The sequence below is a fragment of the Bison bison genome, unplaced genomic scaffold, assembly GCF_000754665.1.
Source record: "Bison bison bison isolate TAMUID 2011002044 unplaced genomic scaffold, Bison_UMD1.0 scf7180017864201, whole genome shotgun sequence".
Lineage (NCBI taxonomy): Eukaryota > Metazoa > Chordata > Mammalia > Artiodactyla > Bovidae > Bison > Bison bison.
In genome coordinates, this window is record NW_011494773.1 from 2,635,798 (window position 1) to 2,659,405 (window position 23,608).

A 23,608-nucleotide genomic window follows, 5' to 3' on the forward strand; every position below is an offset into this window, starting at 1 on the left:
TGTGGTGTTGGAGAAGACTCTTGAGAGTCCCTTGGACTGCGAGGAGATCCAACCAGTCCATTCTAAAGGAGATCAGCCCTGGGATTTCTTTGGAAGGAATGATGCTAAAGCTGAAACTCCAGTACTTTGGCCACCTCATGCGAAGAGTTGACTCATTGGAAAAGACTCTGATGCTGGGAGGGATTGGGGGCAGGAGGAGAAGGGGACGACAGAGGATGAGATGGCTGGATGGCATCACTGACTGGATGGACATAAGTCTGAGTGAACTCCGGGAGTTGGTGATGGACAGGGAGGCCTGGTGTGCTGCGATTCATGGGGTCGCAAAGAGTCGGACACGACTGAGCGACTGATCTGATCTGATCTAATTGTTATTTTTACACCATCTGTTACATACCTACCATGTGCCTGGCAGTGTCCTAGGTATTCCAGAAAGGCAACAGGAGAATCCTTACAAAAGCAGTTAGTGGTCTTGGGAGCTAGTGGTGTTACCAGGAATGTCCTTCATTGCTCTCAATCCTAAACTGTCTTCCAAGATGGATTTTAAATCCCACTTTCCTCCAGAAACTCTTGCTGTACACCCAGGGCCCTCCTCACAATCCTTACGGATCTTATTGTCTGAATCAGTTGTTTGACACTTAACAATTACCCATCAATTGTTCCTCATTCACTCACAAAATACACACTGAGCACCTCCTGTGTGTCAGGCACTAGGCTTCACGTTGTCTCACACATCAGTATATTTCTACAGTCTAAAAATAACAGCAGTAACTCTTATGTAGCCCTTAGCATGTACAGGCCCTGCTTTACATACATTCATTTATTTAATCCTCAAAACAAACTTTGAATCTGGCATGATAATTATCCCAATTTTCCAGATGGGAAGTCAAGGAACAGAGACATGTAGCAACTTCCCTGGTGTCACAAACTAGAAAATAACGAAGGTGGGATTCAAATCTGAGGCCCTTGATCTTAGCCCCTATCCTTCACTGTCAGGTACCCTATGTGCATGTATGTCTATGTATGACTTTGTATGTGTGTGTAAATGTAAACACACGTGCACACACCTTCCCAATCAGACTCTAAACTCTTAGAGGTTGGCGACTTTGTACCACACTTGTTTGAGTCTCAGTGCCTTATGCAGTGTTTACCTACAGTAGGTACTGGACTCGTTTGATTGTCATTTCTTCCATTCACTTTTGGTGGGGACTTGAGGCCTTTTTCCAGCAAGTAGGAGTGTTTGGGAGTGGAAGGAAGGGGAGAAACAGAATTTCATAATAGACCTAGACCCTCTGGAATTCCTGGTTTCCAGTTCTTAATTCTGCAATCCTCGGGGGTAGATTTGTATAAGAGGAGATACTAATGTAAAAGCTCATGAAAGTGGATTAAAATCCCCTTCTCAAAAAGCAAAATAAAACTCAAACCACATTATGGTTACAGTTTTCTCCCCTGTCTTGTGCTATTTCTTCTTACACTTGATTCTGTCTGTTTTGCTTTGTTGCCTACAACACATCAGGATCCCAGATTTACATTCCTGGCCTAATATTTCTAGTTCAGATTTTTTATAAGTTGAAGAATATGTACATTTATTTTAATCACAAGACTGCAACTACATATGTAGCTTAATAAAACCCGATAAGTACATAGATCCACCGTAGGGTTCCATTAAATATCCAGTTCCTCTTAGTGCATTTATCATACAGTTTAATTTACCAAAATTTGATTTATGTGTCACTCTAAAGGGGTAGCTCGCAAGTCCTAGTGAGCATGAGAATCACTAGTGCAACTTATTCAAAATTCAGGTCCTTCCCCAACTCCTCCCCGAGATTCTAACTCATTCGGACGTGGGTGGGGTCCAGGAACGTTGCTGTTAGTAAGTATCCCCAGGTGGTTAATGCAGGTGTCAGTGAAACGTGCTCTGGGAAACACTGCTTTAAAGATCCACATGTGGTACATAAATGGGACCCGACTCTAGGGGTTTCTCCTTGGCTTTGAATACCCTCTCGCTATCAAGTATCCCATTTCTTCTTCAGTTACAGGTGTAAAATATTGGTCTTTTCTTTTAAAAAATATCTCCTCAGTGGATACATGTATATGTATGGCTGAATCCCTTTGCTGTCCACTGATGTCTATTAACATTGTTAATCTGCTATACTCCAATATAAAATAAAAGGTTTAAATGGAAAAAAAAAAAGTCCCATTTAACAGAATAATAAAAAAAAAGAAATATCTCCCCCGGCTTTATTGAGATAATTGACATATAACTTTGTGTAAACTTAACATATAAACTGTGTTAATTAGATACAGGTTGCAAACACCTTCATTTCATCACATAATTACCATTTCTTTTTTATGGTGAAGACATTTAAGATCTACTCTCTAGCATTTATACTTCAAGTGCATAATATAGTACTACTGCTGCTGCTGCTGCTGCTAAGTCGCTTTAGTCTTGTCTGACTCTGTGCGACCCCACAGATGGCAGCCCACCAGGCTCCCCGTCCCTGGGATTTTCCAGGCAAGAACACGGGAGTGGGGTGCATTGCCTTCTCCGACTATAGTACTATTGCCTTTTATTTTTAACCTGCATCTTAGGGACCTCTTTAGATCTTCCTATTCTCGTTTCTTGCTCTTGACAACTGCCCTGTGAATTCACACACCTATTCTCCTCTTCCCCCTCCCACATGCCCCACCTGTCTGCCTCAGGCCCTCCCTCTTAGTGTGCTTGATTTGGATGCTGAAGGCAATGGCTTGCTCCAGAAACTCCAGGCATTTTATGAACAGTCACTTCTGCCGAGGTTTCTTAATCCTTTCTTCTTTCTTATTATGGCTTCCCTGGTGGCTCAGACGGTAAAGCGTCTGCCTGCAATGCGTCTTTCTTATTATCCCCTCCCCAAAACGACCAATAGTTAATTTTTTAAATAAAACGTGAGAATGACTTGCTTTGGCGTGATTCCATTCCTCCATGAGTACTAATATGCCAGGCCTTGAGAAATGAATGTCAGAAATGTGCATTTAAAATATGACTATAGTTTAATGAAATTTGTTGAAAAATGCCTCTATGACATTTATGGCACATGGTATATCTATGTATTTAATATATCATTGATCTTTAAAAAGTCAGTTGCTTGACCCATATTTTGTCTCTGATTACTTTTCTAAATCTCTAGTAATCTCCAAAAACATTTAGAGATTTCCATATTTTAGAGATTTTTCTCCTTTATTAATCCCCTATATCCCTGAATTTTACTCTGGGGAAAGGATCTCCAAATATCTCCAGCAATAATAAAAACAGTGGAAGAGCAGATAGCCAGCACAGTTGGCTACTGGTTGGAAATCTTTTCTTTTAATAGGTTTATCAGGGCTTATGCTTTCCTTGAAGTAATGAGTTCTTAAGAGCCTTGTTGGACTTCAGTAAGAACATAGCAAGAGGTTGTGCTATTTATTGGGACTTTGTGTACCTTCTTTAATCCTTTCAGTGCTCGGCTAGGCCTCTGTGATCAAACATGAGGGACTTTCTAGGAAAAGTTGGTGCTGGAGGGAAGGGATGTGGTCGTCGCTGGGCGAAGGTCAGGATCATACAGAGATGTTTCAAGCTGTCTAACTTGAAAGCAGACACCCATGTGGTATGTTCAGTGTGGTTCAATTTTTGTAGAAAAGACAACTGTATCTAGGGTGGACAGTGTTGGATGGTAAACTCTGGATGCGAGACTACAACTGATTTCTTTCTCTTCTGAATTTTCCAAAGTTTCTACAGTGATCACTGTATGAATTTCTATTGCAAGCTATTTGAAAGAAAGAAACCTACTTTGCCCACATCTGGAGTCTCTTTCCCAAGGGACCTAATGTCTCATAGATTTGTCTCAAATCCTACCTACTGCATAGATCAGTGGCGATGTGGCCCGCAGGTTCAGCAAACAAAGACTGTCCTTGAACTGGATGGCCCTGGACACCCTGCCCTGCATCTCAGGGCTCGTTGCATGCTCCTGCGTACATGTGGGTGCCCCCCGCCACTCCTGCTCGGGCATTAAGGGGAGATGGCCTTCCATGTGGGGTTCTAACTTTGTCTTCTTTCTTTTCTCCTTCCCCTCTCTTCTCCCCCTCCTTCAAGGCCTCTCCCACCTCATGATGAGTGAACAAGGTAGGTGCTCTAGGCTCACGGTGCTGCAGCTGCCTGAACTGCTTGCCTTCATGCCTCTGGCTGGTTGCTGAGAGCCCGCATCATCCCCTGCAGGCCATTTGCTGCCTGTTTCTCCTGCCAGGGGCCAGGCTGGGGGCCGGGCCACCCTGTGGTGGGGTGGGGTGGGGGGCACCTTTCCCATCACATCGAGGTTCCCTCTGCACCCCCATCATCCCCTTGGCTTCTCCATTCCACTCCCCCATTTGTCATCCTGGGCGCTGGCCCTGCTGGGCTGCCTCCCAGAGAGAAGCATGAAACAAGCCATGACGGTGTCGATAATGGGGGTGAATGAAGCTAATTTCAGAGCACCAGAGCGTTTAACTTCTTCCCTAAGCCTCATGCTGGGGCCCCAGGTTGGGGGAGAGGCGTTGGGCTTCTCTGAATTTCACTCTTGAGTAAAGGTTTGATTTTTGTCTTCCCCTCCATCCCCCTGCCCATTGTAATGACTTTCAGCCTTAGCCACTACCCCCACCCCACCCCCACCTCGACCTCCAGTGGTCAAAGGAAGCCCTTGGGGATTTGACTGTTTTCAATTTTGTATAAAAGCAAAACCACTGAAAGAACATGCTAATGTCCTGATGGCAGGGTTCTAACTCATTATACACCCTGAAGAAAACGGCATATAAAGATCTGTAAATTCCGCATCTGCAACCTAAAATATTCAATTATGCAGGGAATGAACTGAGCAGGAAATTCAGCTCAGCTAAGCACAGGGTGGGCTGTGAATGAAGCCTTTTTCTCCTAAATAAAAATTTTCCATATTATCAGCCTAAATCAGGATTCAAGAACTGAGCCTACTTCAAATTGTCTTTTTCGTCACTGTTCAATTGCTACTATTGTGTTTCTTCTGCGTTTTGGGGTGATTGCAAGATTGGTCTACCTGGCCTGGCCCTGACCCCGAAAGACTGTACTTTAATTTCTCTTGTCTATTTCTTTTCAAAATACACATGGGACTCACTGCCTGTGTTCAAGGACCAAAGAGAAGGGGAGGAGGTGTATTTCCATGTTCTGCTGATTTTCTTGGTCTTTTGAGGAGGGTGGGGCGGCACTGAAGGGCAATTGCCCCGTCCCCGACACCCCCATTTTCTTACACAGGATTCATCAGACAGTGTTGCCATAAAAAGGAGTATATGATCAGATCAAGGAACCACCCAGGTCTGAGGGAAGTTTTGTCCAGGAAGCTGCGGAGGTGGACAGTTGAGGGTATATCTGACTTGATAAAGCAGGATAGAAGGAAGCACACTTTCCCAATAAAACTGTATCCTCTAGACCTGAGCCACGACCTGTGATGTGGATATTGGACATTTCAGTGAAGACACGATCTCGTATAGAGCAGATGTCAAGGAACAGAGCTAGAGGGGGTTGGTTGAATTCTCCAGCAAGAGGTTGGGGTGAAGCCTCTCCATTCTCGTAGGTGAGTGAGGGACGCTGTCTCCCCACAGCAGGTTACCATGAGGTGAGTATGAGCAAGGAGCGCTCTTTATGTCGACCAAGTATATCCGGATAGTTTGAGAGAGTTACGCATATCTCTACAGAGTGCGATAACCCACTCTCTAGGAATGCTAGAATTCAGTGGCCCCACTTTGATAACAGGTTCCACCAGGAAAAGCAGGCCCTCAGAGTCCCAGTGAGAAGATGCTTCTACGTTTCCTTGTCTCGTCCTCCCAGCTGCCCTTTAAGAGTTCTAGATTTTCTAGTGGCTTGGAGGTCTGAGGGTATTCATACGGCTGATGTCATAGGGTAGAGTCTAGGTTGATGAGACAGGCTGGTGGCGACCTCTTTAATCCTGACTTATTTCAACCCACTGATACAGCATGGGCATTTTGGAGGGCTAAATTCCAACCCTGGTGTGAAAAGCATCTGGAGAACCTCTGGTGTGTAACTTCCCCACTTTTCCACCTGCTATTCAACTTCTTGCCCAGCACTGAAGCATTTAAGAGTAGAGAATTCAGACACACCCATGGACGCGTGCTCTGGGGGGCAGGGGTAAGGCAGGAAACTTCTAGAAAAAGAGTCTTTAGGCAATGACGTGTGACAAACATGGGTATTGTGAATCCCCCTTTAGAAAGGCTTTCAAGAAAGGATGCGGAATTCTTCCGGGTCGTCAGTGCCACTAAGATTTTAAGGTGCAATTTTTCAGTTTAAGTTTTTTAAGAAGGTCCTTTGACCCCATCCCTCCCCCTCTCATTCTTTTTCATTTCCCACCCCTTGTCCATTCTTGCCCTTATGATGATTACCTCCCTTCCTTTTCCTTATTCCTTCAACGTGAAAGAAAGAGAAATCTGTCTGGTTCTCACTGAGTCTCCGGGATTTGTTTTTGATCCCTATAAGTGTATGTGGAAAAACTTGTGTGTGTACCACCTGTACATGTACGTTACACTCTGGATCCTCATGACTCATATTAACATTGAGAAGATACAGGAGAACTTCGCTTCTCTGAAACGTGGCCCAAACAGTTTTAGTCTGGTTAAGTGCATACGATTTCACACACACGAGGCTATGCCTTGCTTCTGCATGCAGACTTGTCTCTAAGGATGGGACTTGAGAAGAGGCTGACGGGAAAAAGCTGAAGCACGTGCTGGTCACACTGTTTAAGCTTCACATTGTGCATTTGTCTTGTGCTGCCTTCTCAAGGTTGTCCTGCTGTTGCCACCACTGTTGTGGGGTTTGTTATGTGTGTTACATTTCTCTGTGTGTCTGCAGCATGCTGAGGTTTTACTCTCCCTGCTCTCTCTCTCTCTCCTGCCGCCTCCCTGGTGGACACCACGCTTCCTCTACTTAACTGGACCTTCATTCCCTGCTCTCTCTCTCTCTCCTGCCGCCTCCCTGGTGGACACCACGCTTCCTCTACTTAACTGGACCTTCATTCCCTGCTCTCTCTCTCTCTCCTGCCGCCTCCCTGGTGGACACCACGCTTCCTCTACTTAACTGGACCTTCATTCCCTGCTCTCTCTCTCTCTCCTGCCGCCTCCCTGGTGGACACCACGCTTCCTCTACTTAACTGGACCTTCATTCCCTGCTCTCTCTCTCTCTCCTGCCGCCTCCCTGGTGGACACCACGCTTCCTCTACTTAACTGGACCTTCATTCCCTGCTCTCTCTCTCTCTCCTGCCGCCTCCCTGGTGGACACCACGCTTCCTCTACTTAACTGGACCTTCATTCCTGTAGGTAGAAGTAAAGGTAGAGATCGTTTTATTTTTATCATTATAACTATCAATTTGCCTTCCGAAATATTCATATATCCCCGGGAAATTGTTGATTCTGATGAATACAGTCCAGATTATAATGGTGTCTTAAACAACAACATAAAGAAAAAAAATTGAGGGCTCTCCTTTTCCTTCAAGGTATTTCATGATTGATGGTTGGGGATTGCTCTGAGTTGGCCTGCCTTCCTCTAAATCCAGAATGAGCCTCCCCGTTATGGTGTGCTGTTTCTGTCTGAATGTGCTTGTGCACTGTGGGGAAGATATATTTTACTTAGGGTATTCTAAGATCCCCTCCTGTAAATGTATTGAGGGCACAGGAAAGATGCGAAATGACCTGCCAGTGTTTCCGTGACCTGGCAATAACGGAATTCAGGGTGATAGATGAGAATGGGGAGAGGATTGGTGAATGACTGGAAATTGTATAAAATTTGAAATTTGGGTAATATCTGTGGCTCTTTTATCTTCTGTGTTGTATCTCCTGTATTTTGGGGGGAATAAAAGTTTTCTGATTCAGTATGATAAGCTAAGAATGGTGGGACTAGGGGTGTGGAAGAGCATAGGGATCCATTGACAGTGGACCCAATGATAATCCATTACGTCATAAGGAGAAAGTGGAGAGACAACGCTGGATTTTAACTTAGCAGGTCCACCTTTTGTGGGATAAGCTGGGAAAGGGAGGGGCGCTGAGTCGGTGCACTCTCTCCGATGCTCTGACATGCCTTTCACTGCTTCACACCTTTGGGTACCACAGTTCACTCATCCATTCCTAATCAAAGCTGTCAGAGACCTGAGCCCAGAGAACCTAGCTCACCAGCTCAAACTGGATTAGCTGTTCAGAACTGAAGGGAGAGGCTAATTGATAAATTATAAATATGTATTTGCATTCAGTTCTCCTCTTTTCCCTTCCTGACTCTCCAGCCCCTATCTCTCTGCAGGCGTGCGCCACTGCTTCCTGTAAAGATTGGCAAATAACAGAAGTAGGGAATGGGAGTTCCGGCATGAGGATGTTGCAGAAAGATGGGACTGACAAGATACTGAAAATGTTAATTTGATGACTAGTCTGTGAACTGGCCATCTCATTTGAATTTCATGCCTCTCTGGATTTTTTAAAAGTTACGTATGGTTACCTTGGAAGCAGTTCAGTCCTTTCGCTTTGGGATTGGTTGATTGCCTATTTCTTTTCTGCTAATCACAGGTGGATTCAGTCTCAGAAATCTGCTATGGGGAACCTTACCCTCTTAGGAGCTTAAGGAGGTGGGAGAGGGGCACAAGGAAGAGGAATAATGATTGAAAAGGTATATCTAGCCACCCCTCCGCTTCTCTACTTACTGTATTCAGCCAAAGGCTTCTAGTGATCTCTTCACAGTCAAAGTCAGCACTCTGTGCCCAGGATACAACCTTTATGAAGCACATGGTCCTGTGTCCAACCCCTAGACCTCTCTCCTTTGCTTTGTCTAATTGCCTAAAACAGGGGTCCCCAGCCTCTGGGATCTAATGCTTGATGATCTGAGTTGGAACTGATGTAGCAGTAATAGAAATAAAGTGTATAATAAATGTGATGCACTTGGATTATCCCAAACCCCCGCACAGTCTGTGGAAGCATTGTCTTCCATGATACCTGCCCCTGGTGCCGAAAAGGTTGGGGACCACTGCCCTGAAACATCCCATCAGATAGATGTCTTTAGTGTTTTTATATTTTGCACATAGGTATCCTTCTCTAGATTGAAGGTGGGAGGAGAAGGGGACGACAGAGGATGAGATGGTTGGATGGCATCACCGACTCAATGGACTTAAGTTTGAGTAAGCTCCGCGAGTTGGTGATGGACAGGGAGGCCTGGCGTGCTGCAGTCCATGAGGTCGCAAAGAGTCAGACACAACTGAACGACTGAACTGAACTGATCCTTCTCTGGCCCCTGCTGCTAACACTGATCATTTCCTATGTGGCCAGACATTGTGCCTTGAGCATTAGATGCTTTTCCACAGTAAATCCTTGCAACTGTCTTATGAGGTAGACGATGGTTATCCTAGCTATATGGGCAAGTAGAACAAGGCTCAGAGAGCTAAATAACTTAAGTCAGGTGGCTGTAAGTGGCAGTGAAACTCAGAATCTGAGTACCTAGCCACTGCTTTATATGGCTTCTCTTGATCCAAGGATGACCTCCATGGATATGCCTCTCAGCTACCTCCCTGGCACCAACCTGGCTTATGTTCCAACCGGCCACTTTGTGTTCATTCTCCGTAACAGGTGTCCGCAGAAATGTTCTGTCAACTGAATATTTCAAGTCAACCTTGGCACCATCTGGCCACAAACCAGATTCTCTAATTTTGTTAATAGTTTCCCCATCTTCCTTATCACCTGGGCTTGAACTCAGCAATTGCTTTTTTTTTTTCCTTCTTGAACTTTCTTATTCCCAGCTGATGTTAAGAGAGTTTTTTTGAGATTCTTTTTCAGAATGTCTCTTGCATCTCTGTTTGACACACTAGCTCGGTTCCCAGCTAGCCCTTATTGGATTGTTGCCCTAATCTAATTAGTCTTTGTTCTCCCCCAGTCTGTCCAGTAACTGAGAACTGCTCAAGTTCTGCTGTCCTCCATATGGAGTTCAGGATTAACTATCTCACTTTCAAAACCATCACTGATATGGCCTTGTTTACCTTTAACCTGCTAATCTTTGATGCAAAATTGCCAAATATAGTGTACCAAGTAATCTTACTGGACCTTTCCTTGTCTCTTAGTTTTACTTATTTTTCCCTCTCCTCTATAAGAGCTCCTCCTCTCCTGTTTCTGCCCATTGAAATCATACCTAGATTTTATTTCCAGTTGATGTTATGAATGCTCTGCACACTTAGATAGGCTAAGCTCTGTTTAGATATGAGCTCCCCTTCCATGTATCTTTCTAATATCTTACACTAAACTTATTTGGAAATTGGACTACTACACTCTACTAGATCACAAGTATGTTGAAGACAAACATATTCATTTTTTAATGTCCAGATGGGTCCAGCCTGGGAGGTTATACCGTGAACAGACTCAAAATCTCTAATCCCTCTTATCCTGCTGTCCGTCATCTTCCTAAAAGTGAAAATAAAGCAAAATTAAAATTAAATCGGATCATGTAGCTCATCTGCTCAGAAGCTTTTGGTGGATTCTTGTTGTGTAGTTGTCCACGTGCCTTCCCAGCTTTATTTTCCACAGTAACATAGCCCACTGTGCTCCCACCCCCGCCCAGCCCCCTGTCTCCTAAAGTCAGCAGCTCACTCTGCCTGAATCCACATTATGGTCTCCTGCCTCAGGCTTTCACTCAAGCTCTGGTCTCTTTTCCAAATGGCCTTGGATCACCCTTCTCCCCCATCTCCCTTTAAGGTTCAAGCTTCCTAGGTCCTCCAGACTTTGTGTTTCCATTACAAAGTGCCTGCCCTAAATCAAACTTAATGTGGGTCAGTTATCCCATCCCGAAAGAACCTTGTGCCCATACTGCAGGCAGCTCAGTACTGTGTCCAGAGCTGTGGACAGAACCGTGGCCCTTTTCATCACCCTCTTACCCCACCAACAGAGCAAAGGAGCTCCGCGGGTCACAGAGTGAGGCCAGACCTTCTGAGTCTAGGTCCCTCCTCACCCGGGCCATCTCTTGGCCCTGTGTGTGCAAAGGGCATCAGAGTAAATGTGGGAGAGGTCTTTGGACTTTTTCTCAGGAGTTTATAAGAGAAAAGAATGCCTCAGATTTTGTCATTGTTTTAAAACTGAGTGATGAAGCAGTGACCATGTAGTGGAAAGAACTATGAAGTTAAATCTACAAAACTGAGCAGGATGTTTAGGCCAGAACAATGTTCGCTACATTCAGGAGGTCGCTGGCTGCACTGGGCCAAAAGCTAACGTGACTTTTAACTAGAAGTAGCTGATGGAAGGAGTTCTTCAGCAACCTTGGTCAACTTTTTGGACTGGATTTTGACTGCCTTTGTTTAAATGTTTAGTGTGTGTTTTGGCCTCTATCCCCCTTTACTTTTTAGTTTGGGGATTGTCTATCCTGGGTCCAATTGCCAAACACTTTCCCTTGAAACTGAACTTGGAATAGGTGTAGTAGATTCAAATGCTTACAGGGGCTTGACAGGTATTATCAAGGAGCAGATCATATGGTAAGGAAAGTCCTGGTGTTAGATGAACAGCAGAGAGTGGTGGGGATTGCGGCAAAGTGGAAACCACAAATCCTGTCACGTCTTTATTCCGCTCCAGCTGATTGCTGCTATGCAAGAATGTGTGCCCACTGTCACCAGAGCCTCAGGATAAGCCAGAGTAGATTTTATAAAAATGTCAGCTCATGGCATCTTTCTCTCTCTGTATATATAGATGTGTGTATGCATATACACGTATACTCACATGTGCCAAAGGATTTGACCTTTGACTTGGTTTTGACCTTTGACTTGGTTTTGACCTTTGACGTGAGGGGAAAAGAGAAGTAAAATATTCCTCCAAAGTTTTTTCCTGAACGTCAGTAGTGGGAGGTGTCTGGCCAGCATGCTTGATTAATTTTCTCTCAGCCCATAGCAGTGGTCAGGGCACCAGGAATAAATCCTACCCTTAACACTGCTGCCGGGGAGCCTGATCCATTTTGGGGGAAGTTGGTTTTGTAGAGTGGAGTGGGCATGGGTAGGGAGGGTGTGGAGAATGCCAAGAATGACCAAGAAAAGTATGTCGCTGACACCTTCAGCAATTGCCAAGAACCAGCACAATTTGTAAATAGTAAGAGTGACCGTAGGGTATTTTATTCCTTTTTCCTCTTTCTCTACAGAGCTTCTTATCTGCTAAACTCGGTGGTGTTGACCCTAAGGTGTACTTTAATCCATCAGAACTTAGAGACCCCTTCCAACTTATTTACGTGTATTTTTCCCTGTAGATTTGATCATTGGCCTTTTAATGCTGAACTAATCAAAACTGGCCAGACTGGAAAGAGATAATCAAGCTACATGAACTTGAACATGATTTCATGTAGATTATATTTTGTTGGTAATAACATTTAAAAAGCTGATTTCAGGAGCTGAGGCCCTTCTTGTTCCTGCTAGGGCTCAGGAGCCCTGCAAGTAAGTTACTGTGTTGATAGCCAACTGTTTATGCAAATTAGTAAATGCAACGCCAGCTACTAATTATGAAAATAAACTCATCTGTGGTCTATAAATATCTAATTATAATAAAATAGGGGCAATATTATATTTCCATCTCTTGCCTCATCTGTTTCTCATCCACCACTGATTTGTCCTCTTGACAATGAATAACATCACTTTGTTTTTAAAAGAAGCTTGCTTTTCATGCTTTTTTTTTCTTCTTCTTCTTCTAATGTTTTGAAAGTCTTCAGGGGAAAAATAGATTCATTTTAAACACAAGAAGTAAAATTGCCTGATTTTAGCAACTCTGTGTTTTTGACAGTGATGTCTAAAATGGTACTTGAAAATATGAAGAGGGCTTTTTCCCTCCTTCCCTGTTTAGAAATTTTCATTGGACATTGAAGAATTTTTTAAAAGCAGTTGTTATTTGGAGCATTTTTTAAAATGGATAAATGTGAACAGATTTATTAATAAACTGTACAATGGATTAATGAAATGCTTCAATTCAACTCCAGTTGGCATTACATGTAAAGGAAAATGTTTCTCAGATTTCTAATCAACATTTCTATTTCTTCTTCTCAATTATCAGTTTGGATTTAGTGTTTACGCATAGATTTTGGATCTGTGTATATATCATAAAACACTTTCTCCTCAAAGATGAATGGTGATCTACATACTTGTATAGACTTCTGCTTATCAAGGCAAGTTGGTTCATCTTAGATGGCATAGAATTTTCAACAGAAAATCTGTATGTATACACATACAAACCTATAAGCCTAACTTTGATCATATCTATAGGATGTTTTTTTTTTAATTTATTATCTTTATGACTCATCTCATTTATAAAGAATTCAAGCATTTTCTTATGTGCTTAGGCTTGGATATGCCATGGTCTGGTCTATTTTTCAGGTGTGCAGGGCAGTGTATGTACATCTGGGTGTAAGTTCAATTGGTCCGAATATTTACTAATAGGTTTATTATACATAGCTTTTATTTGTAGAATTCTAAAAATAATTTATTCCAGTGTCATATGCATCTGAATTTAGTAGATTGTCTACGTTAACATTTGAAAAGCAGTGGTTTTTCAGCATTCCGCAAAGATGGACAGAGTGCCAACAATGGGCCAGGTCAAGTGCTAGCTATTGAATACATAAGCCCTGCCTTCTGATATCTTGCTAATAGTCAGCAGAGTTAGAAAATGGGTTTCAAGTGTAGCAACCACCTCTCCTTCTAAAGCCTTGAATAAATTCTTTCAACGTGTTATATATGTAGTCTTAAAGTAATTTTGTTTGTTTATCTTAAAGGGAAACCATCAGGTAACAACTCAGTTGACTCATCCACTTTTTACTCAGAATCAGAAAAGAAGTTGCTTTGTATATTAAAAAGTTGGCATTTTTCATTCATTTATTTATCTTTATTGGATGATGGAATACATAGTGTCAATAAAACATATGAAATCCATGCTCTTAAGCATAGAGCTTAAGTATTTTTGACATATATATATATATTTATATGGTGCATATATATATATGTGCCCCTATAAATACTGTCTAGACTGAGATATAAAATGTGTCCATCATCCCATAAGTTTCTGTCCTACCACTTTCTATCACTTATTTTTAATGAATAAATTTTATTCTCCATACTCCCTTTAAAACTATGTATCCATGTAGTGATCAGCAGGCAGTCTCCAGGTTGCTTTAATTTCCATTAACAAGGGTTAACCTTGCAAGACAAGGAGGTATTGTGGTTTTCCCTGTGTGTAAATAGAGGCAGAAACCTTGCCCTCTGGTGAGGTGGAGCTTTGCCCTGTTTTTGATGATACGCAGGTTTCCCTCTGCACAAAGAGAATATCTAATTGATATCATTGGGGTTTTTCTCTTTTTTTCCTAAGGCATTTAGTGGTGAATAGAACAGCAGAGGTAGAAAAGACCATATGCTTTGTAAAAAGCCAGACTAATAGCACTTTTTGATGGACGTCTGATTTTTAGAAGTGCCACATCTTTCATTAAAATTTACATATAAAGTAAGGGCAGGCGCGGTGACATGAAAGCTAATGCAACTTGCCCATCCTGACATAATAACAATCACAAGGAACTGGAGATCCCAGATGGCAGCTTGGCCTTTGCCACCCTTTTAATAAGCTACTAACTGCTAATTATTTCACTCTTTTGGGCAAGTTAATTTACTATTGACTCTTAAAGAGATACTGCTCTTTTTTTCTCCCCCAATGCTGCGCAGAACAGCTCCTTTTACCTGGAGCTGTGACACGTGCTTCTGTGCAGGTTGGAAGCTTTCCAGCTAGTTGGACCAATATTGGCAAGCACTGGTGTGGAAAATGTCACTGAGTAAACAATATTTTCTTGGATCCTTTGAATATAGGGCATTAAAAAAATTCATTTGTCTAAGAATCCATTGTGTGTGCCTGTGTATGTGTGCATGTGTAAGCGTGTAATAGCAGCCAATACAGGGAGAGAGATCTGAAATTTGGAGCCTGTTTAAGAGTGAAAGAACAGCTGCCTTTTAAATGGTTGCTAATTCTGACAATTAATAGTGTTTTGTGAGTGTATGATTTTCTGTGATAGCCATTAGGAGGGATGATGGTGTGTAATAGCTCATTTCCTCAGCTTTATGGTAATGTGGCACAGCAAAGAACAGAGAACTGAAAGAGAACCAGGTCCCACAAGCTCGGGAGCCCTTTTAAATGAAAAGCCTGCAAAACATGCTTTTTGTCTGTACTTGGACTTCCTTAGGATGATTTTATATTTTAGCACAGATGCAGATTCCTGAATGAATGATGTGCAAGCGGGCTTGGATGCATCAAGAGCGAGTGTTTGGAAAAGAACCTTGTTTGCAATGAACTGTCTGACAATCAAAATATTTACTTAAAGATAAGCTAATGACTGTTTCTTGCAAATGCCGGCAGATCCATTATTGAAATGCGAGTCAGTACTTTGGCTTGATACTGTCCAAAAATAAATCTCAGTCCTCAAATACTTGTGCTTGTGTGGTGTGTGTGTGTGTGTATTACACTTCTCCCCAAACAAAATGAAAGGTGTATCAAAGGTCGGAAAAATCTCTCAACCCATTTTCTTGAAATATTTAAACTGAACTTGGTGTATTACTGTGACCAGTTGCTGCTTGTTTCTGTTAAGAATCAGTAAGTAGCTTAAAATATGCATTGAAAAAACACATTCTTGAATTATTGGTGACATCTCTGGACATAAACTGATAATGTGAGTTTCATAGTCTAATATATCTATGTTGTTTTTTCGTTGCTAAGTTGTATCGGACTCTTCTGCAACCCTGTGGATGACTAGCCCACCAGGCTCCTCTGTCTATGGGATTTTTCAGGCAAGAATATTGGAGAGGGTTACTATTTCCTTCTCCAGGGAACTTCTTGAATAGGGATCAAACCTGCCTCTCCAGCATTAGCAGGCAGACTCTTTACCACTGACCACCTGAGAAGCAATGTATCTATAGTGACCAGCATTTTACACAGTTGATTGGAGAACTGTGCAACTCACTCAGTACTAACCATTTGCTTATTTAAGTCTGAAGGAACTAGAGATGTTTTAGAATGTTATATTTCTTTAAAACTAAATACCTGGTTTCAAAATAGCCCCAAGGAAAACCCAAGTGTGTGTGAATTGGGGGAAAGTTTGTTCTTTCAAAATCTTGGTATTATATAGTGTGTTCATCCAGATTGCCATTTCCCAAAAGAATTTTGAGAAATGCCAATGGTGTTTCAAGAAAAAAAAAAGGTATGGGAAAAATAAATTCTCAAAACACAGGTTTAAAACAAAGTTAAGCAGGTTTTTGACTTTAGGACTTCTCAGAGTCTTTGTTATGACAATTCAAAATTTGAATCTCTATGAAAGGAAATATAGTTTTCAAAGTTATCCAAATTTATTAGACATGAAATCCTTTTTTTCTAATTTACATTTTGGATGAGGATAGCTAGAATTAAAGCCAATTTTCAGCTGAAAAACTTTGGAAACCTTAATGTGTCTAAATTTTGAAAGAGGCTTTTGGATTTCCTTCACCCCCAAATCCTTTTAAACTACACTTTCTGTTTGGATTTGGAATAGTTTTTTGGATGGGTTAGCTTCAATAGAAAAAATATTGTTTCCTGGTAAAATACATAACACAGATGTTAAAACAACTGCAGTTTTAAGAACAGTAGTCTTGTTAAAGTACTCTCAGTTTGTATTACCTAAGTACTCTAATGGGTATCCATATAGTGTGTGTAAGCAGTGCTTCTGATAAAGGGTTGCTTTACTCTGGGAAGAACTGGTCTCAGCAGAAGATGGGAATATTTCTAGGAACTTTATGTCTTATTTGCTTTGAAATCTGGAGCAGGTTAGCAGTCACTGTGGTTATTTCTCTACTGTATAGCTGAAGAAGTCATTCATCTTCTGTCTCTGAGAGTTTGGCTGTCTAGAGCTTTTTTGTTTTTTCCCCAGACAGTGAACATGTAAGTGAAAGAAATTCCTTCTGGTAAGAATGACTTGTATTTTATTTGGAAATCACTGGCTCAGCTGAGGATCTTGTGGCTCACTCACTGCAAGGCTGAGGACCTTGTCCTGTTTATGTGCTATCTGTTCAGTATGAAGTGGCTGCCTTTGATCCATCTGTAGTAGACCGTTTGCCTGGGGCTCTTAATCTGGCCATGGGGATGTAGTTTGCTGAGCCATTCATACTCTCCATTTCCCCAAGTGACCAATAATGGGCCTCTACAGATGCATTGGCCAAAACTGTTATAAGTGAGATTCCCAGTTTTAAACTAATTGATCCATGTGGCAATTAAGCCACACCAAATAATCAGGTGTGAATACTTCTAATGCATGCCAGCACTATGGAGCAGAAAGAACACTGAGGTAACTGTGAGGAGACCTTGTTCAGGGTGCTGAGGAAGAAAACGTGGTACATTAAAGCACCGATGTTAGTGCTTGACACTTACGTTATATAAATTCATCAAGCCTTATACCCTAATAAGTAAAATGAAAACAGTGATATTACCTACTTGGGAGGGCATTAAGACAGTGTATAGAAAAGGCTTATGCTAGAGTTTGGATCTAACATAAGTAAATATTTTTTATCATAAACGTTAGTTATCATCATAAATAATCTTGTTAGTATCACCAAGGATCTGGGAACTTTGAAAAATTAATCTTTTTGATCTTCTAATCTTTACCTGTAAAATGCCTACTTGGTAGGTTTGTTCTGGTTAGTAATTGATATTATGCAAACAAAAGTGCTGTGCAAATTAAAATGGACTACATTACGGAATTAGTAGTCCATGAGAATAAATACAAGCTCCACAAAATCAAAAATAATATCTGCAGTGTTCATCATAGCATATTCAGTGCCTGTAACAGTGCCTGCCTCAGAGTGGAAATGACTCAGTGTTTGTTGAATGGGCACTAGGAATCACTGAACTGATAATGCTTAGCAGAGTTCAGGCCATCAGTTCAGTTCAGTTCAGTCACTCAGTCGTGTCCAACTCCTTGCGACCCCATGGACTGTAGCACGCCAGGGCTCCCTGTCCATCACCAACTCCCAGACCTTACTCAAACTCATGTCCGTTGCATTGGTGATGCCATCCAACCATCTCATCCTCTGACATCCCCTTCTCCTCCTGCCTTCAATCTTTCCCAGCATCAGGGTCTTTTCAAGTGAGTCAGTTCTTAGCATCAGGTAGTCAAAGTATTGGAGTTTCAGCTTCAGCATCTGTCCTTCCAATGAATATTCAGTACTGATTTCCTTTAGAATTGACTGGTTTGATCTCCTTGCAGTCCAAGGGACTCTCAAGAGTCTTCTCCAACACCACAGTTCAAAAGCATCAGTTCTTCAGCACAGCTTTCTTGATAGTCCAAATCTCACATCCTTACCTGACTACTAGAAAAACCATAGCCTTGACTAGACCGACTTTTGTTGGTAAAGTAATGTCTTTGCTTTTTAATATGATGTCTAGGTTGATCATAAATTTTCTTCCAAGGAGCAAGTGTCTTTTAATTTGATGGATGTAGTCACCATCTGCAGTGATTTTGGAGCCCCCAAAATAAAGTCTGTCACTGTTTCCATTATATCCCCATCTATTTGCCATGAAATGATGGGACAGGATGCCATGATCTTAGTTTTCTGAATGCTGAGTTTTAAGTCAGCTTTTTAACTCTTCTTTCACTTTCATCAAGAGGCTCTTTAGTTCTTCTCCACTTTCTGCCATAAGGGTGGTGTCATCTGCATATCTGAGGTTATTGATATTTCTCCTGGCAATCTTGATTCCAGCTTGTGCTTCATCCAGCCCAGTATTTCGCATGATGTACTCTGTATATAGGTTAAATAAGTAGGGTGACAGTATACAGCCTTGACATGCTCCTTTCCTGATTTGGAACCAGTCTGTTGTTCCATGTCTGGTTTGAACTGTTGCTTCCTGACCTGCATTCAGATTTCTCAGGAGGTAGGTCAAGTGGTGTGGTATTTCCATCTCTTTCAGAATTTTCCACAGTTTATCGTGATCCACACAGTCAAAGGCTTTGGCATAGTCAATAAAGCAGAAGTAGATGTTTTTCTGGAACTCTTGCTTTTTCCATGATCCAATGGATGTTGGCAATTTGATCTCTGGTTCCTCTGCCTTTTCTAAAACCAGCTTGAACATCTGGAAGTTCACAGTTCATGTACTGTTGAAGCCTGGCTCGGAGAATTTTGAGCATTACTTAGCTCGCATGTGAAATGAGTGCAATTGTGCGGTAGTTTGAATGTTCTTTGGCATTGCCCTTCTTTGGGATTGGAATGAAAACTGATCTTTTCCAGTCTTGTGGCCACTGCTGAATTATCCAAATTTGCTGGCATATTGAGTGCAGCACTTTCACATCATCATCTTTTAGGATTTGAAATAGCTCAACTGGAATTCCATCACCTCCACTATCTTTGTTTATAGTGATGTTTCCTAAGGCCCACTTGACTTTGCATTCCAGGATGTCTGGCTCTAGGAGAGTGATCACACCATTGTGATTATCTGTTTCATGAAGATCTCTTTTGTACAGTTCTTCTGTGTATTCTTGCCACCTCTTCTTAATATCTTCTGCTTCTGTTAGGTCCATACCATTTCTTTTATTGCACCTGTCTTTGCATGAAATGTTCCCTTGGTATCTGTAATTTTCTTGAAGAGATCTCTAGTCTTTCCCAGTCTATTTTTTCCCTCTATTTCTTTGCCTTGATTGTTGAGGAAGGCTTTCTTATTTCTCCTGGCTATTCTTTGGAACTCTGCATTCAAATGGGTATATCTTTCCTCTTCTCCTTTGCCTTTAGCGTCTCTTCTTTTCTCAGCTATTTGTAAGGCCTTGTCAGACAACCGTTATGCCTTTTTGAATTTCTTTTTCTTGGGGATGGTCTTGATCATTGCCTACTGTACAATGTCATGACCCTCCTTCCATAATTCTTTAGGCATTCTATCAGATCTAATCCCTCGAATCTGTCCCTTCTTCTATATAAGCATAAGGATTCAGTACCATGGACAGCTCCAATCCTACCCTTGATACTATTCTACTTTCAGTAGGAGATCCTCTGGCAACTCCATTGCAAAAGGAAACCATTGGCCTCTTCCTTCAGAACTTCCTGTATTATGAAAAAAAAAAATGTAATCCTGTTAAAGCCTGATTGTTCTTTAAATCTTCAGTGGACGTGCTTGCTGTTTTCTGTGCATATTGAGCTTTGGGATTTCCTTATGTTACTTGATAAAGCTATTTGAATGATAAAGAAAACAAAAACATTTAGCTGACACTATTTTTTAAGCTGATTTACTTCCCTAAATTTTAGAAGTATATAATTTCAGAGTTGAAAGGGGACTTAAAATTCCTATAGTCCATCCTACTATAATTTTATGAATGACAAAACATGCCGAGAAGGCATAGGTGCTGAGTTTGTTGCTATACCAATAGTTCATGCGCTGTTGGGATTGGCCAGACTTTCTGACTCCTAGAGCTGTTTTCTTTCCCCTCCCATGAAGTTAAGTCTAAGAGGCCACCAAGTTGTCCTAGTCATCTTCGTGCATGAGTGGCGTTTGTTACAGACCCTGCACTGGCTGCTGAGATCGTAACCAATGATGCTACGCAAGGAAGACCTTGATCAGAGTACACCCATACTAAGCGAGGTTGTCTCTTAAATTACTTGACTGCCCTAAGAACTGATGCAACCCGTCTTTGAAGTTGTCAGTAAATTGCTCTGTCTTTCAGGATTTTATAATGCCTTACACCACTTATGGACTTGCCCCGTTGACTGCTTCGTCTTGGCTGAAGTCAGATGGTGACACCAGTTGACTTTAAAAAGGCTTTTATACTCTTTTTTCTTTTTACTGTTCCCATGTTGACAGTTTATAACAGAGTATATGCCTATGAGGAAATCCAGTTGGGACTAATTTTCAAACTGTTACTTAATAATTTTCCACTTCCTTTCTTCCTTTAAGAATAGTAATTTTAGTTACAATTTTTTTTTAACTAAAAAGTAAAAAAAAATTTTTTTTCTCAAGTAAGAATGTATTTGCCTTTGTCGATATCATTTCTTTGTTTTCTTTTAAAAATGTGGTTTCTCCTTTGGTGTTAGCCATGTATCTGATGGGTTAAATTTAGTACCCTTCCATGAGGCAACTTTGGGGGGTGCTGATCAGTGCATGAAATCAGCTCTTAAATTGTCACAAAATTGCCTTCCTTCAGACTGTGTTGATCACAAGGGCTCTCAAGTGTCAAAGTCATTTGGAGAACCGGATAGATAAAATGCATGAGCACTAAGCTTTTTTTCCAGGATAGAATAAATAAATGTGTTTTCTACTATGTGCTCAGCTTTGATAGTGATTTGTTAAAAGGCAAAAAGAAAGGCCATGATATTAAATATTTACAAGAGTGATTTAGTTGTATTATCTTGTGCTCTGCATCTTTGTTTAATGGTGAAATCAGCTACTGTTGAAATAGAGGCCATTAAACCAGTGGTAGTGTGAAGGTCACTTCCTAGGCAAGGTTAAAGTAATTTGTGGAGAATAATGATTTTTGTCAACTTTCCAGATCCCTTCCTATTTTTGGTCAGCTTTCCTCCAAAAATAATAGGAAAAAATGCATTTGAGAATTTACAGGCTCACTTTCTCTTTTGCATCCTTTCTGCCCTTTCTGGCCAACCAGATAGCTGGAAGTCTTTTGTCTATTTTTTGTTTCATCCATTCAGTGGACAGAGGCAGGTCTGTTCTCCCTGGAGATGAGTGGTTGTATTTCCATTTACTGGCTCTTCGGTCAGTCCTTGCTTGGCAGTTTGTTTTAGAGGTAAAGATCATTGCCTCTTCTTTCTTGGCAATAGTTTATCTTGTCTGAAATGATTCTTGCATTTCTCTACCAATTCCTCTTAGACCTAAAGCAAAGATTTGTTTGCTAGTTTATTTCTCATTTCACTTTAAAGAAGTCTCTGAATGAATACATGGCATTATCACCATTTACACTGACAAGAAAACAGAAGTCCAAGCTTACAAAACTAATTACAGAACTCCAGTTGACCCTTGAACAACATGGGTTTGAACTATGGAATCCATTTACATGGGGATTTTTTTTTTTTTCAAGTGTTGGGGACAGGATAAAACAGAGAGATACAGGAAAGTAATGGTGTGTATTAGGATAGGCTAACTGCTGTAACTATAATTTCTGAATCCCAGTGGCTTAATGCTGACAAAAGTTTCTCACTTACATCAGAATTCAGTGCAAATTAGTGGGTGGTGCAGGGGGAATCTCTGCTCCAAACAGACATTCAGGCATTCCCCGTGGCTTTGTCATTTTCTAGAACCTTGTCCTTCACTGAATTCAACTGGCAGATGGAGAGAGTTGGGATGATGAGATGATACAGAGATGGAGATAGAGAAAGAGAGGAACTTGAAGGATTTTTTTTAAAAAGATCAAGCCTGGAAGTAATGTGTGGCACTTACTGTTGGCCAGAACTCAATCACTTGATCCCATCTAATTGCAAAAGAGTTTGAGAAATGTAATTTAGCTGTGTGCCCAGGAGGAAAGGGAAAGCAGTTCTGTGGATACCGTGTGAGTCCCTGCCCAGGGGGTGAGTTGTGTTCTGTTCTTGCATCATCTGTGTCAAGCCTGTTAGCCTTCTCAGTTTACCTTTGTTCAAACACACAAACCAACCAAATGCCTCCATGATTTCTATGAGTTAGTGGGTTCCTGTCCATTCCCTTTTCTATAATACATACACCATTTTTATTTTACATAAAACCCTACAAAGTTACAATAATGTTTCTCAAATTCATAAGAACCACTCAGGCAACTTGTGAAGCTAAAGTCTCTTAGTTTTATTTGGACCACAGAATCTGCAGGTCTACATTATTCTTATGATCAGGCAAGTTTGAGATACACAGTGTTATACCAAATTCCAAGGAATGTAGCAAACCTTAAAGGAAGTATATGAGACTTTACTAAAAGTATTTTGCAGGATTTTATGTAGTTTAAAACAAGTTTCTCATTTATCTAAGCTTTTAAACCTATTCGTTATACATGAATTTTTGTTGTAATTTTTGTTTTAAGGGGTTTAATCTTGAGTTGGCATCCATAAACCAAAAGCTAGAAGTGTGTTTGAAATCTTAGCCTGAGTTGATAGTGGGGCCAAATGCATGATTCACAGGGTTTTATTTTCTTCTTATCACTGGATAGGAATATCTCAGCATGTTTTTCTCCCTGTTTATCACCTAACAAGGGACACCCTCGATTAAGAGAATTCTTGTGTTACATTAAGACAATAGATAGGAGCCCATTTTCGATAGACCTGCTTATTTTCTGTGTCTGACTTGTGTACGGTTAAATGATGACAGCCCATTTTAACTTTTCGATGTGTATTATCTCACTCTATGTGTGGGAGCCATACAAACCATGATACTGTGAAATGCACCCCTTTTCTGTAAAGCTGTGCCTTTATTCCTTGTAGAGAGTGGTTGGCCACACTGTACTTCTAGAATGAGTGTCAGAGTGTGGATAATTCTGGGCTTGTGAGTTTTTTCGTTCTCCCATTTTATCTGCCTCTTTCTGTGTCTTTGTGTGTGAGTCTATGATTACTATTGAGTTTTTCCCCTAACTGCCAGCAATTATCTCACAGGT

General features: G+C 41.3%; 1 protein-coding gene across 3 annotated transcripts in view; it reads left to right on the forward strand.

The window, feature by feature from the left end:
- Window positions 1-23,608, forward strand: part of NRXN3 (neurexin 3) — a 1,738,382-nt gene that overhangs the window by 56,479 nt on the left and 1,658,295 nt on the right. Inside the window, exons 3-4 of one of the 3 annotated variants that reach the window (XM_010844400.1) lie at window positions 4,100-4,135; window positions 7,342-7,353. The exons of the other annotated variants lie outside the window; for them this stretch is intronic. Of the exons in view, the coding sequence (XP_010842702.1) occupies window positions 4,100-4,135; window positions 7,342-7,353 (48 nt within the window). The remainder of the gene's footprint in view (window positions 1-4,099; window positions 4,136-7,341; window positions 7,354-23,608) is intronic. 3 annotated transcript variants of the gene reach the window in all.